The 13243-nt window shown below is 44.6% G+C and overlaps 1 protein-coding gene across 1 annotated transcript; it reads right to left on the bottom strand.

Moving 5' to 3' along the window:
* Nucleotides 1–5202: 5202 nt before the first annotated feature.
* On the bottom strand, nucleotides 5203–13019 carry LOC123408572 (ABC transporter B family member 25-like). The gene is made up of 8 exons (XM_045101648.1): nucleotides 12926–13019; nucleotides 12190–12322; nucleotides 11912–11987; nucleotides 11694–11759; nucleotides 11494–11601; nucleotides 11257–11364; nucleotides 10938–11173; nucleotides 5203–5644 (listed from the first exon to the last, which is right to left on the bottom strand). Exons 1-8 carry the CDS (start codon nucleotides 13017–13019, stop codon nucleotides 5203–5205), a joined length of 1263 nt encoding a protein of 420 aa, XP_044957583.1.
* Between the last annotated feature and the right edge of the window lie 224 nt (nucleotides 13020–13243).

The raw sequence follows: 13243 nt of genomic DNA, 5'->3' as shown, positions 1-13243 counted from the left end.
GCGGCCTTGCTGGATTAGTTTTACCTTTGACGAGATATCTTGTGCATCGGGATTCCGGTGATGCTTTGGGTAATCTCAGAGTTGAGGTTTTCCATTAGGGAATCCGACGAGATCGCGAGCTTCGTGATTGAGGATTTCTATGCGACTTGTGGTAATTTGTGATGGACTAGTTGGAGCACCCCTGCAGGGTTAAATCTTTCGGAAAGCCGTGCCCGCGGTTATGTGGCAACGTGGAAGCTTTGTTTAACACTGGTTCTAGATAACTTGAAGTTAACTTAATTAAAACATGCCAACTGTGTGCGTAACCGTGATTGTCTCTTTCGTGAGTTCCTTCTCCGATCGAGGACATGGTGGGGTTATGCCTGACGTAGGTAGGTGTTCAGGATCATTCATTTGATCATCTGTAGTTCACATCCGTTATGCGTAGATCTTCCCCCTCTTATTCCTGGTACTCGTAAGTTAGCCACCAAGTATAAGCTTAGCTGCTGCTGCAACCTCACCACTTACCCATACCTTACCCTTTAAGCTTTGCTAGTCTTGATACCTTTGGAAATGAGATTACTGAGTCCCCTGTGGCTCATAGATTTCTACAACACCAGTTGCAGGTACAGTTAAAAGGTTACATGACGCGAGCGCGTTGATTGTTCATTTGGAGTTGCCTCTTCATCTTCTTCTTCATCGATCTAGGATGGGTTCCAGGCCGGCAGCCTGGGATAGCAAGGATGGACGTCGTTCTTCTTTTGTCGTTTGTTTTCGCCCATAGTCGGACCCTGCTCTTACTCTTGATGTTTATGTAATGTACTGATGTGACTCTGATGTAGCTCGTGGCGAGTGTAAGCCAACTCTTTATATATCTCATCTTTTCAGTACATGTACTTGTAACGATATCCATTCTTGCGACACGACGAGATGCGCTTCTATCCCTGACGAGGCCCTCGTGCCAAATTGAGGATAGGGTCGCATCTTGGGCGTGACAAGTTGGTATCAGAGCGAGGACCGACCTAGGAGCCCCCTTGATTGATCGAACTTGGCCGAGTCGAGTCTAGTGAAAAACTATTTGAGTCTTAGTTATATATCGGAGAGTAGGATTCTTTTTTCTCCTCTTCTATGCTTTGGTGAGTAATCTTGACATAATAATTTATGCTACTCCTCTTCTCACTCAAAAAAATTTTAGGATCACGCGGATATTCTTGGGATCTATATGATGCTGATGTGACGGAGTTCTGTCTTGGTGCCTCCTGTCTGACTTGATCTTCTTCCGGGGAGTTGAGCTCCAGGGGATTCTTGAGCACATCGTTATCATTCAGATTTCTTAGTATCTAAGAACGAAGGATGTTCGTAATTGCTTCAATACTAGTAGTGGCGAGATAACCCCGACGTCCCCAGTACTGGTGCAGATTGTTCGGGAGTACTGCCATACTTTGTATCGTTGTGATCACGAGGGTCTGTTGTAGATGAAGGTCCGAGATTCTGGTTGTGTGTTGACGGATGTGATACAAGTGACGGGTTAGTATATGAGTTGTGTGTTATTACTCCTTGTATCCGTGTACCAGATTGCATGACCAGATATTTCGGGAATTCATAGGTGGGAATTCAAGTAGTTGCTTATAGGACAATCTTCCAACAAATGCATGATGTTAGGTTGGGGTTCGACATCTAGTGGATTCGTTTGATCACGGTCGACTTACAGCGGTACAGGTTGTGTCTTAAAGAGTCCTTGTAGCTTGCTACGACTCGGGGACGCTTCCTATGTCAGGTGCACTTCCTTGCACTTGATGGCTACTGTAAATCGTGCCCGTGCGATCCTGTCCACGAAAATATCGAACGGAAATCTTTCTCATGAGTTTGTTCTGGCTTGTTTCATAAGCCTCATCCTTTGTTTTGTTGGATATGGTAATTCAGTTGCTTCGATGTCAAGTGGTGTTTTCAGATCCTTCCTAATTTGTGTTCTCATATTTTTATGTGAGCGCTAATTCGTTTGTTCAATCAGTTGTCTTATCAATTCTTGTCAACCGGAGTCATCGTATCAATTCTTTCCAACCGGTGTTATTCTCTAGTGAATTCTATCCTCTCCAATTTTTGCAGATCATTCTCTCATCTTATTCCGGAGTTCATCTCATCCGTCCCAAGTTGTCTTTTTTTTCCCCGCCCTCCCGCCCTTTTCTTCAGTGATTGGATTTCATCCAACTGCATTTCATTTCAGTGATGCTTCCGCTATCTCTTCTTTCTTTCGTAACCGGTGATTCATCGTGAAGATTCTCAGGAGCTTCGTGTCATATTTGTTCAATCTTGTCATCTTTTCCGGGGAATTTGATTCAGTTGTCCGTGTTCATCATATCCTTTTCATCCTTGTAATTCTTTCCTAGGTTGGGAATATTTATTAGTCTATCTTCTTGTTGTCGTTTCTCTCTATTCTATCCGGAGCGTTGAAGTTATCTCAGAATTCTTGTTCCCAATTCTTTAATTATTTCGAGGTGCTCAACCTCATCTAGTTCTCTTCATACCGGTGCAATATCAATCTTTCTAATAATCTTTCAACGGTGATTTCTTTGAGTGGGCCCATAACCAACAGGTTCTTTCCCAGGACCTTACCTGGCTCCTTAATCTTTTCCGGAGGTCTTTAATTCTTTTCAACTATGACGTATGTATGATTTCATCAGTCATATCCATTCTTCAAGATCAATTGGAGTTAATTCTCATATTTGGCTCAACCTTGCATTCTTCATTATTCCGAAGGTCTCAGTAATTCTTGGTGTTGTTCTCGATCATCCTCAGTTTGCTATTCGAAGGAGTGTTCCTCGTAAATCTTGCCCCGTTCTTGTGAAGATTGTCAACTCAGCTTTGTGTTACCCTCTCATTATTTCCAATAATGAGTAATTCCTTTCGTGCTATCCGGTGCATTTCTGAGTTGTTTTTATTTCTCGTTCCTCCGAAGGCCATCATTTTAGAAGATTCTTCGTTCTCAGCTTTCAGCTTTCATCCTCAATTCTTCTCCGTTGTTGTCTCTTCATTCGTCTCTCGATTATCCGGTGCCTTGTTCTAGTTTTCTCTCAGCTGGCAAGATCTTTTCATTCTCATGTATCTCCAGTCATTCATGGTTGCCTCATTCATTTCAATTCTTACCGATGTTTCTTGCAACATTTCTTCTAGTTTGTGCTTTATCTATCTCTCTTTAATATTTTCAAGAGGAATAAGTTGTATGCTAAATCCGTTGCTTGTCATCAATTAAACTTGATGAAGGATGAGATTAACATAATTCTTATTCTTGTTCTTCCTTCTTCCAAGAGATTTCAATTCTTCTGCCGGAGTGGCTCATGGTTTCAATTCCTTCCTCGGGTGCTTATATTTCTTTTCCGAAGTTCCAAGTTCTATCAAGTATCTTTTTGTGAAGCTTCATCTAAATCTTGGCAAGGTCATAACCTTATTCTTTTCTACCTTCATATCGTTGCTTCTTTCATTTGTATATGGAGGTCCTTCTTGGTGGTTCATCAAGGATGTGATTCTTTCTCAAGTGTTCTTCAAGATTCTTGTTGGAGAACCTCAAGTATCCTTTCTCTTGCTTTTCCAAGTGTAATTGTTCTTCCTTTATCCTTTGAGGTGGTATTATAGCCTTCTTGTTAGTGTAGGAGCCTCGAAGAGTTTTCCTCTCAAGAATGAGATAATTAAACCCACCAATTCTATGATCATGAGATATTTCAACCCATGATTTCTTCATCGAGCTACCTTGGTTTGGATTTCACCTAAAGCCTTTCCTATGGATTGTTGCTATCATGGTGCTTGTCATTAATCCAAGTTCTCGATGTTTCCTCTTGGTGTAAGATTGTTCATATCTTGTTTCTCCCAATCTATCCTTGTTTCTTTTAGTGGTTGTTTGTCACCTCATATTTGTTGAGATGATTTTCATAAGCCCACTACTATCTTATTCTTTTCGTTGTTGGTTTTCTAACCACTACGTCAATTCTATGACCGGAGGCTCTTCAATTCTATTGTGATGATAGTGTCATTTGTTTCTTCATTCTCTTCTTCCGCTTGAGTTAGTTCCTATTCTATTGTTCCGGAGGCTTTGTGATGTTGCTCTTTTGGGTCTTTCATCTTGTTCTATCAAGATCATGGTCTTCCCTTGCTCTATTTACATGTTTGTTGTGAATGTTGTCTAATTCTCTCTTCTTATCGAATTTTTTGTCCCATTTTTTCTACCGAAGTGCTGCCGAAATTTTCCGTGAATTCTTGCTCGTCTCTCATATCAGTCCTCATCTCTTTGCAACCTTCAAGGATCGTTGGTTTCACTCGTTTGTCAAAGAAGCGACTAAATTTTTACCTCTTGCTTTCGCATCCTCTCCCCCTTTCATTCTTGGATCTCGGGGCGAGATCCTCTTGTAGTGTAGGAGAGTTGTGACAGCCCGATGCTGACGTTCCAGAAGATTCCCCTCTCTTTCCGTTTTCGTCGTGTGTCTATTTTTATTTGTCGCATCATCATCGCATCATGCGCATCATCTGCATTGCATTGGCATCTCCGTTGCCGCCAGTTTTCAAAACTTGCATCCGTTATTAGTTGCCGCTTCTCTTTGCGTTCGTCGTTGTTCGTTCTAAGTCCGACCGCATACGCACGCGCCCGCGGCACCGTCGAAACCCTGTTTTTAATGTGCGTTTTAAACTCTCTCTGATCGAGGTGAAACTTGGCACGCGGTCGCGATTAGTTTTAGCTAGGTCGCCTGTCAAATTTCGTCGCGATCGGAGACCGCCTCGTACCCGAACGGTCGACCGTAGCGGCACCGTCTTCGGTTAGTCGTCGGACGTCTGTCGGTGTTTTAAAAGTCGATGTTGCGCCGCACCACTTCCCTCTCATCATAGCCAACGCCACTCCACACACCTAACCCTAACCCGCCTCTCCGATCGGACCACGCGAACGTGTCCGGAGGGTCGAAAATCCCCCAAATACCCCCCTAACCTAGCCCCATCCTATAAATAGACACCCTAACCTGCCTAATATGGCTAACCCTAGCCTCTGCCTCGAAAATCGCGCCATCCAACCCGGCCGCCACCACCTGGTCTCTCTCCTCCCGCGCAGGGCCCTCCCAGGCCCATCTGGAGCCCGCCCGGGCCCGAGCCGCCGCCGCCCCGTTCGAGCTCAGTGCCCCGAGCTCCTCCCTGCGCGCCGCCCTAGCTTCCCCGTGCGCGCGCCGCCCCGAGCCGGAGCCCTCGTCACTCACCGCCTTCCCTGTCGGGCTCGCCGCGCCATCCCCGGCCGTCTCCCGCCGCCGCCGGGCCCCCAGCGCCGCGCCGGAGCCTCGCCCCAACCGGAGCTCCGCCGCCGCCTCTTGTCGCCAGATCCGGGCCGGCAACCCCGGATCCGGCCCCCCCGCCGGCCAGCCCCGCTTCCCTGTGCTCCCATGACGGCCCCGCTCGCCGGAAGTCCCTCGCCGGCGCCGCCCCGGGTTCCTGCAACCGGCGCGCCAGCAGCTCCTGTCGTGGGGAGCTCGTGAGGAGAACGACGTCGCCAGCGCCCGCGTGGGACGGCCTTCCGCGCCGGCCGATCCGAACCAGTGAGGGCGCCCCCTGTTCGGCCTCCCAACCGCCAGTGCGCCTGGGCCCAGCGCGCCCCTCGGCCTGCCTCGCCCCGAGGCCTCCTTCGGCCCAGCGCCCCCTGAGCCCACAACACCATGCCGGCCCAAGTGGCCTGGGTGAGCTATTCCCCCCCCCCTGTGCCTTTTTTATTTATTTATTTTGCGACCAGTTCGGCCCGTTTAGATATTTAGGGATTTTTTTTCGGAATTATATAAATTCCAGATATTAGTCTAGATTTTAAACGCGCGTATCTTTTGATCCGTGTGTCGGATCGCGATGATTTTTATATGCTTTTCGTGTAACTTTTCGCGTAGAACCCGTTTATACTTGCATAATTGTTTGGGCTAGTTTAACGCGCCAATGCCCAGTTTTACGTGCTGTCCCGATAGGTCTGTTGCCCATAGTTATTTCCACGCGTGTTTGAATTGTCCGAATGCCATGATAGAAATGCTCGTGTTTTAGGGATCATCTTTGCATGTATTTTAGCGCGGTCACTCGTATTTTTGCGTGTAGGGGTTTGCCGCTAGATTATTTTTCGTGTCTAGGGTTTTTTCCCGCATTAACGTGTGGCTTTATTTTGTGTTGCAAACCCCACATATTGTATGTGTATCCGGGGTAGAAAAATCCCATGGATTTTTCTGTGCAATTAGTTTTAGCTTTTGAGGAAGTTAGTTTGTGAGATATTTTGCCGTGTTGCCCTTTTGTTTAATTCGTAGGATTTATTCCGTGCGTCGTTTGACGGAGTTGTCAATTAGGAAGTTGTGCTTGGAGGTTTTGTCTAGCTCCTGGTATTTTTGGTTGCAATAGAAATGCATGTTTAGGTGTTTTTTGCTTGCTCTCAAGTTGCTAGAAATAGTGCTGTTTTAGACGTGCTGAAATATTTCTAAGTCTGGAATCTGTTATTATTTTGTTGCTGTCTTGTCTTGCTTGCATCTTGTGATCCGTAGCTCTTTTGGGGTTGGTCCAATGGAGTTAGTTGTACCCCTTATGCTTCTCTAGCATGCTGTTAAGTTTCATGCCATTTGGAGTCCTATAGCTATAGGTTTTGTGCTGTCAATATTGCTTCAGGCTGAAAACTGCACTTTCAGGAGGTGTTATTTTCACTAAGTCTGAAATAGTGTGTGGGATGCCATTTTGTGTCTTCTTTTCCTAGTGCTACTTGCTTCCATGCTAGTTGTTGTTAGATGTTTGTAGAAGTGCTCCTTGCCCTCTTCCGTGCCATGCCTTGATTTTGCATATCGGAGTTGTGTAGCCGAAGTTGTGAGGCGTAGAAATTGCTATGTGGCTGATTTTAGCAGATTGTAGTGTTTTCTTGTTTTGCTCGTAGTTTTCAAACCGTAGCTCCGATTTGATCGTGTCCTACATGAAACTTGCTTAGAATCTCGTTTAGTTTCATTTTATCTTGCTGTTCGTATGTTTTGAAGTGCTCGTAGCCGCCGTTGCACACATTTTGCATTCATGCCATCATATCTTGCGGTGCTTGTATCTTTTGATCCGTAGCTCCGTTGGAGATGTTCTTTACGTGTAGGTTGCTTGCCTTGACGCGTAGAATCATGTGAACCTATTTGTTTTGCTGTTTAACAACTAATTATATGCTTTAGCTCAGATCTGGACAGAATTGCAAATTAACATGTGAGGTCGTCTCGGAGATGCTATATGTCATTTCCGACCTCATTTAAAATGCCTAGATAGGTAGTTTACTTTCCGCTTCACCTCTTGCATGTTTGACAACATTAATATTGCTGTGTAGATAACCGGGAGTGAACTAAATAATTAACGTGGAGTTTCGCCAATATGCAACTCGTGCATATTGAACTTCACTTAAGGTGTAGTGTTTGATTGCGTGAATTGTCATGCCGTGCCTTGCGTGTTTTCAGCTTCTCATGCATCATTTGTGTTGTTGCACCGTGTGGTGAATTCCGTGTGTTGATTCGTGTTTCCGGTTTTCCTCCGTCTCGATAGAGTTCCGCAAGCGTGTCGGATTGTGAGGACCCGTTCGACTATGTTGGTTCGTCTGCTTCACGGAGGCATTCTTCTTCCAAGCGGGATCTCAGGCAAGATGATCATTTCCCCAGATACCATTACTATCATTGCCGTGCTAGTTATCTCGATGCTGACGTTTATGTCTCGTTGCCTGCCACCTGTTAAATGTCAGCCTCTCAACAATGCCATGAAACCTTCAACCTGTTCAACCTAGCAAACCACTGATTGGCTATGTTACTGCTTGCTTAACCCTGTTGGTAGCGTTGCTAGTTGCAGGTGCAGTTGCTTCCATGCAAAGCATGGGTTCCTTGTTATATCACCATATTAAATGCTATTTAATTTAATGCACCTATATACTTGGTAAAAGGTGGAAGGCTCGCCCTTTCTAGCCTGGTGTTTTGTTCCACCTTTGCCCACTTTAGTTACCGGCTACCGGTGTTATGTTCGATAAATGAGCGCTCCTAACACGATCGGGGTCGTTATGGGGACCCCCTTGATAATTCGTTTTAGATTAAAGCTGGTCTGGCAAGGCCCAACATTGGTACTACATTTGCCTAATCACCTAATAATTTGCATAGGGACTTTCCAGACCCCGAGGATAATTTAATCAACCCCAGGGCCAGTGCTCCTCATGAGTGTTGGTCCAAAACAGAGCAGCTTATTATCGCTACCCGGGGCAACTCGGCGTTTGGAGTGGTAACCATCGCTCATCCGTCGTGTCCTGAGAACGAGGTACGCGACTCCTATCGGGATCGTCGACACGTCGGGCGGCCTTGCTGGATTAGTTTTACCTTTGACGAGATATCTTGTGCATCGGGATTCCGGTGATGCTTTGGGTAATCTCAGAGTTGAGGTTTTCCATTAGGGAATCCGACGAGATCGCGAGCTTCGTGATTGAGGATTTCTATGCGGCTTGTGGTAATTTGTGATGGACTAGTTGGAGCACCCCTGCAGGGTTAAATCTTTCGGAAAGCCGTTCCCGCGGTTATGTGGCAACGTGGAAGCTTTGTTTAACACTGGTTATAGATAACTTGAAGTTAACTTAACTAAAACATGCCAACTGTGTGCGTAACCGTGATTGTCTATTTCGTGAGTTCCTTCTCCGATCGAGGACATGGTGGGGTTATGCCTGACGTAGGTAGGTGTTCAGGATCATTCATTTGATCATCTGTAGTTCACATCCGTTATGCGTAGATCTTCCCCCTCTTATTCCTGGTACTCGTAAGTTAGCCACCAAATATAAGCTTAGCTGCTGCTGCAACCTCACCACTTACCCATACCTTACCCTTTAAGCTTTGCTAGTCTTGATACCTTTGGAAATGAGATTGTTGAGTCCCCTGTGGCTCACAGATTACTACAACACTAGTTGCAGGTACAGTTAAAAGGTTACATGACGCGAGCGCGTTGATTGTTCATTTGGAGTTGCCTCTTCATCTTCTTCTTCATCGATCTAGGATGGGTTCCAGGCCGGCAGCCTGGGATAGCAAGGATGGACGTCGTTCTTCTTTTGTCGTTTGTTTTCGTCCGTAGTCGGACCCTGCTCTTACTCTTGATGTTTATGTAATGTACTGATGTGACTCTGATGTAGCTCGTGGCGAGTGTAAGCCAACTCTTTATATATCTCATCTTTTCAGTACATGTACTTGTAACGATATCCATTCTTGCGACACGACGAGATGCGCTTCTATCCCTGACGAGGCCCTCGTGCCAAATTGAGGATAGGCTCGCATCTTGGGCGTGACACCTTCGAGACAATAGATTACAGATTAGACTAGATCATGGATGGCGTCGTTGTTGCGCCAGTCTATTTGTTCGGTCGAATGATAGGGATTTTCATAAGTATAAGAGATATGAAACATGGAAGTTAAATTACATAAACACATATTTGTTTATCAATTGGAAAATGATATTTTTATGCTCATGTGTTTAGCAATTGTGTACAAAAAAAATTAAGTATTTATTTAATGATCAATTGTTCTGTACAAAGAAAGAAAGCAATGGTTTACGTGGATGTCTTGTCGTACTGTCTTAAATCAGGCTTGGAAGCGCGGATGGACACCTCTCTCATCTATCATGTTCCACTTGCATCAAGGTTCTGATGAACTTCCACCATCCTGGCCACAGCCACAACCTAGAGTGAGTTGAGAAGAATTAAATACCAGGATAAATAATCTGAGAATATACGTCTTACTATACAACCCTACAGTTTCATATTTGCGAGTTTGAAACCATTTTTTCACTTATGAAGTTGACCCATAGCACATATGTCATTATTTGTTGGATCAATCTGTTAAAAAGTTACATTTTGGTATGCTGCATCACATGAATAATTTGAAGATGCAGGGCATACGGAGCACCTTTGCGTGCCATGGTGCTCAGTAACTGCAATTGGTGCTCCAATCCGTAACACCTCACTACCAGGCCGTAGAAACAATGCTTCTATTCCTCTACCTGGAACAAATCTCCCTAATAAAAATTCTGTTTCAAAAATATTCAGATCTGAAAGAATATCATTCAAATATTCTGATCCGAAAGAATATCATTCTTGATTTGGTACAAGCTTCCACCATCCTGGGCACAGCCACAAGCTGGAGTGAGTTGAGAAGATTCAAATACCAGGATAAATAATCTGAGACTATAAGTCCTACTATACAACCCTACAGTTTCAGATTTGCGAGTTTGAAACCATTTTATCACTTATGAGGTTGACCCATAGCACATATGTCATTATTTGTTGGATCAATCTCCTAAATAGTTATATTTTGGTATGCTGCATCACATGATTCTTTTGAAGATGTAGGGGGCACGGAGCACCTTTGCGTGCCATGGTGCTCAATAACTGCATATGGTGCTCCAATCCGTAACACCTCAGTACTAGCTCGGATAAACAATGCTTCTATTCCTCTACCTGGAACAAATCTCCTTAAATAAAATTCTGTTTCAGAAATATTCAGATCTAAAAGAATATCATTCAAATATTCTGATCCGAAAGAATATCATTCTTGATTTTGTTAGAAGGCAGGGTTCTTGAATCCAGGAAAATAATAGGTGGATGCCGGTTTCCACCAAGTTGAAGGCTAGGGTAGGGGACACACCCATTGCCATGGCGCTGATCGGGTCGCTAGAAAGTGCAAAGCATAAAGTTATAACACCTGAATTTTGTGCACTGATAAAAAAATTGTAAGTTGAGAAGAAATAAATACCAGGATAAGGTATATGAAAGAACCCATCAACAAATAGCTAATTCATTAGTAATGTACGTGCAACACTTCCAACAGTTATATAATGGAGACCGGTGAGCTTCAATGTCATTATGCGGCAATTTGGGATGGTACACACCATCAGGAATATGAAGCTACATGAGTGCAGCGCCCTATGGATCCCTTTACCTCGCAGCAAATTTTGGAGCAGCGTAGATCGATGGTACCTGAACAAGGTGTTCGCTCTCGGTGTCAAGGGCACTGGTGGCTTCGTCCAGGAGGAGGACCCACGGGTTCATCAGTAGAGCTCTCGCGACGGCGACCCACTGCTTCTGCCCGCCGGATAACCTGATGCCGCGCTCTCCGACGATCGTCTTGTACTGGTCCGTGAAGCCGCATATGAAGTCATGCGCGTTCGCCATTTTCTGCACCCGCAAGTTATTCAGCTCCTGCAGTCCTGACTCCTGAGAGATATGCTTAAGAATAGTTCCAAAATTCAGTTACTCACAACCGCGTTCTCAACGTCGGCGGAGCTCGCTTTGCCCTCCAATCCATAATCAATGTTCTCTTCAATGGGGCAGTTGAAGAGTGTAGGCTCCTGGCTAACAATGCTTACCTGAAATCATTTGGTTCAGAAAAAAATTGAACATCTGAGGGAGGAAAAAATAATTCTGAAGCCATAGATACAGTTATAGAAAAAGTTTTAAAATATATTGTATAGAAAAGAGTTGGACGACACTAATACCATTTGATGGAGATGTTGATGTGAAAGTTCTACCAGAGGAACTCCATTTAGCAAGATCCTTCCCTTTAAAGGGTCATAGAACCTTTCAATCAAATATGCAATTGTAGTCTGCAACAGAATGTAGAAACCTGAAAGTTATGATTGGGAGTCGCAAGTGAGAAACGATTCATATTGTGTAACACCAAAACTTAGGAGCTTACATTTCGACCACCACTTGGCCCAACAAGTGCAACCTTTGAGCCTGAAGCTAGCTTCAATGTGATTCCCTGAAATATTGATGACACTGATATAAAATATAATTGAGATCCGTCATGTATGCTTATTGAAAGTGTATTTCAGTAATTCATCCAAGTTATCCAAACGCAGTACAAATTCATAGGAAAGAGCACTAGAGATGAGCATGAAAGAGTATATTTACCTTAAGAATCAGATGAGAAGGACGAGAAGGATATGCAAACCAGACATCGTCTAACTCAACTTCCCCATCATTTTCACTAAAGTGGAAAATAATGTAAAGTTACTGCAGTACTACATAGGTAGAATCAACCAACAAAGCTACACAATGAAACTCATGGTAAAATGGAAGGAAATGACAATGATAAAAGGTAGGTATAGCATGCAACCTTTTCTAAAAAAAGGTATAGCATGCAACATAGGCATGATCAACCAAGAAAGTTGTTGGGCAATGAAACTCACTTTTTTGGACATCTATTCCCTGAATTTTTCATCGAGGAAATACGGTCAAGAAGTTGAAAAACTCTACGGCTTGAACCTGATGCATTCATTACAGTTGTGTATAATCCTGACAAGGCAGAGACTGACGAGCCAACTGCATACTCAAGAGATGGATGAATTGTTCAGAAAGGTCAGCATACACATAATCATGACAGTGAAAACAGAGGTTTCCCTTATAAACTTGATTGTTAGAGCCGACTTGGAGATTTCCGGTTGAAGTATTTATATGTTGAGAAGGAAACAACAGGATTGTTCTCTCAAAGTGGACACCAAGGCAGGCTATAATCTCGTATCCCCCCTTGCAGACCTATGCTTGAAAAACAACATCATCTCATCAGATCACCTCATTCCTAATCAAATAACCACAAAGGTAGACTATAAGCTAATATCTCCTACCTTCTAGACCTAACTGGTTGCGCGTAGGATGGGAATGAGAGGTGATTTCTGCTCATCGGGTGTAAAGGTGATGCACATGGGAAGGAGAGGGAAAAATGACTGAGAGATTGGCGAAACTAAAATCTCCACCATGGTGATTTTGTGACTGATTGGTAGGGACACGACGAGCGTGGAGTGGAGATCGGAAAGTGTGCGGTCGATGGTTGGGCAGAGCGGGGCCGACCTTGTAGAGTCTCTTTGGCTCGTGCACGACTTGCGCACAACGCCGGTGCCACCTCCGCCTCCGTCAATAACTCCATACCGTAGGATGATTCCTGGGGCGCCTCGGCTGGATCCACCGAGAAGGTCGTGCGTCGCTGGATCACCTCCCAGGCCTCGGCTCGATCACCTCCCATGCCTCGGCTTGATCTGGCGAGAAGACCAGCGGACGCTGGATCTCATCGTGAAACGCCGGCGTGGCCAACATCCCTATATCAAAAGACCCCACCCTACCGATCCTTTGAGCAAACAGTTTTTTCTTACGGAGAAAAAGCGTGGCATTGGATAGTTTTCAACCTAAATGGGCTGCCCGTAGAAGCCCAATTAACCACATGCCTCCAAAAAAGTTTCCAGAACAACG

This window comes from Hordeum vulgare, chromosome 7H, assembly GCF_904849725.1.
Source record: "Hordeum vulgare subsp. vulgare chromosome 7H, MorexV3_pseudomolecules_assembly, whole genome shotgun sequence".
NCBI lineage: Eukaryota > Viridiplantae > Streptophyta > Magnoliopsida > Poales > Poaceae > Hordeum > Hordeum vulgare.
The sequence above is the reverse complement of the archived record's forward strand: the minus strand, read 5'-3'. Positions and strand labels throughout refer to the sequence as shown.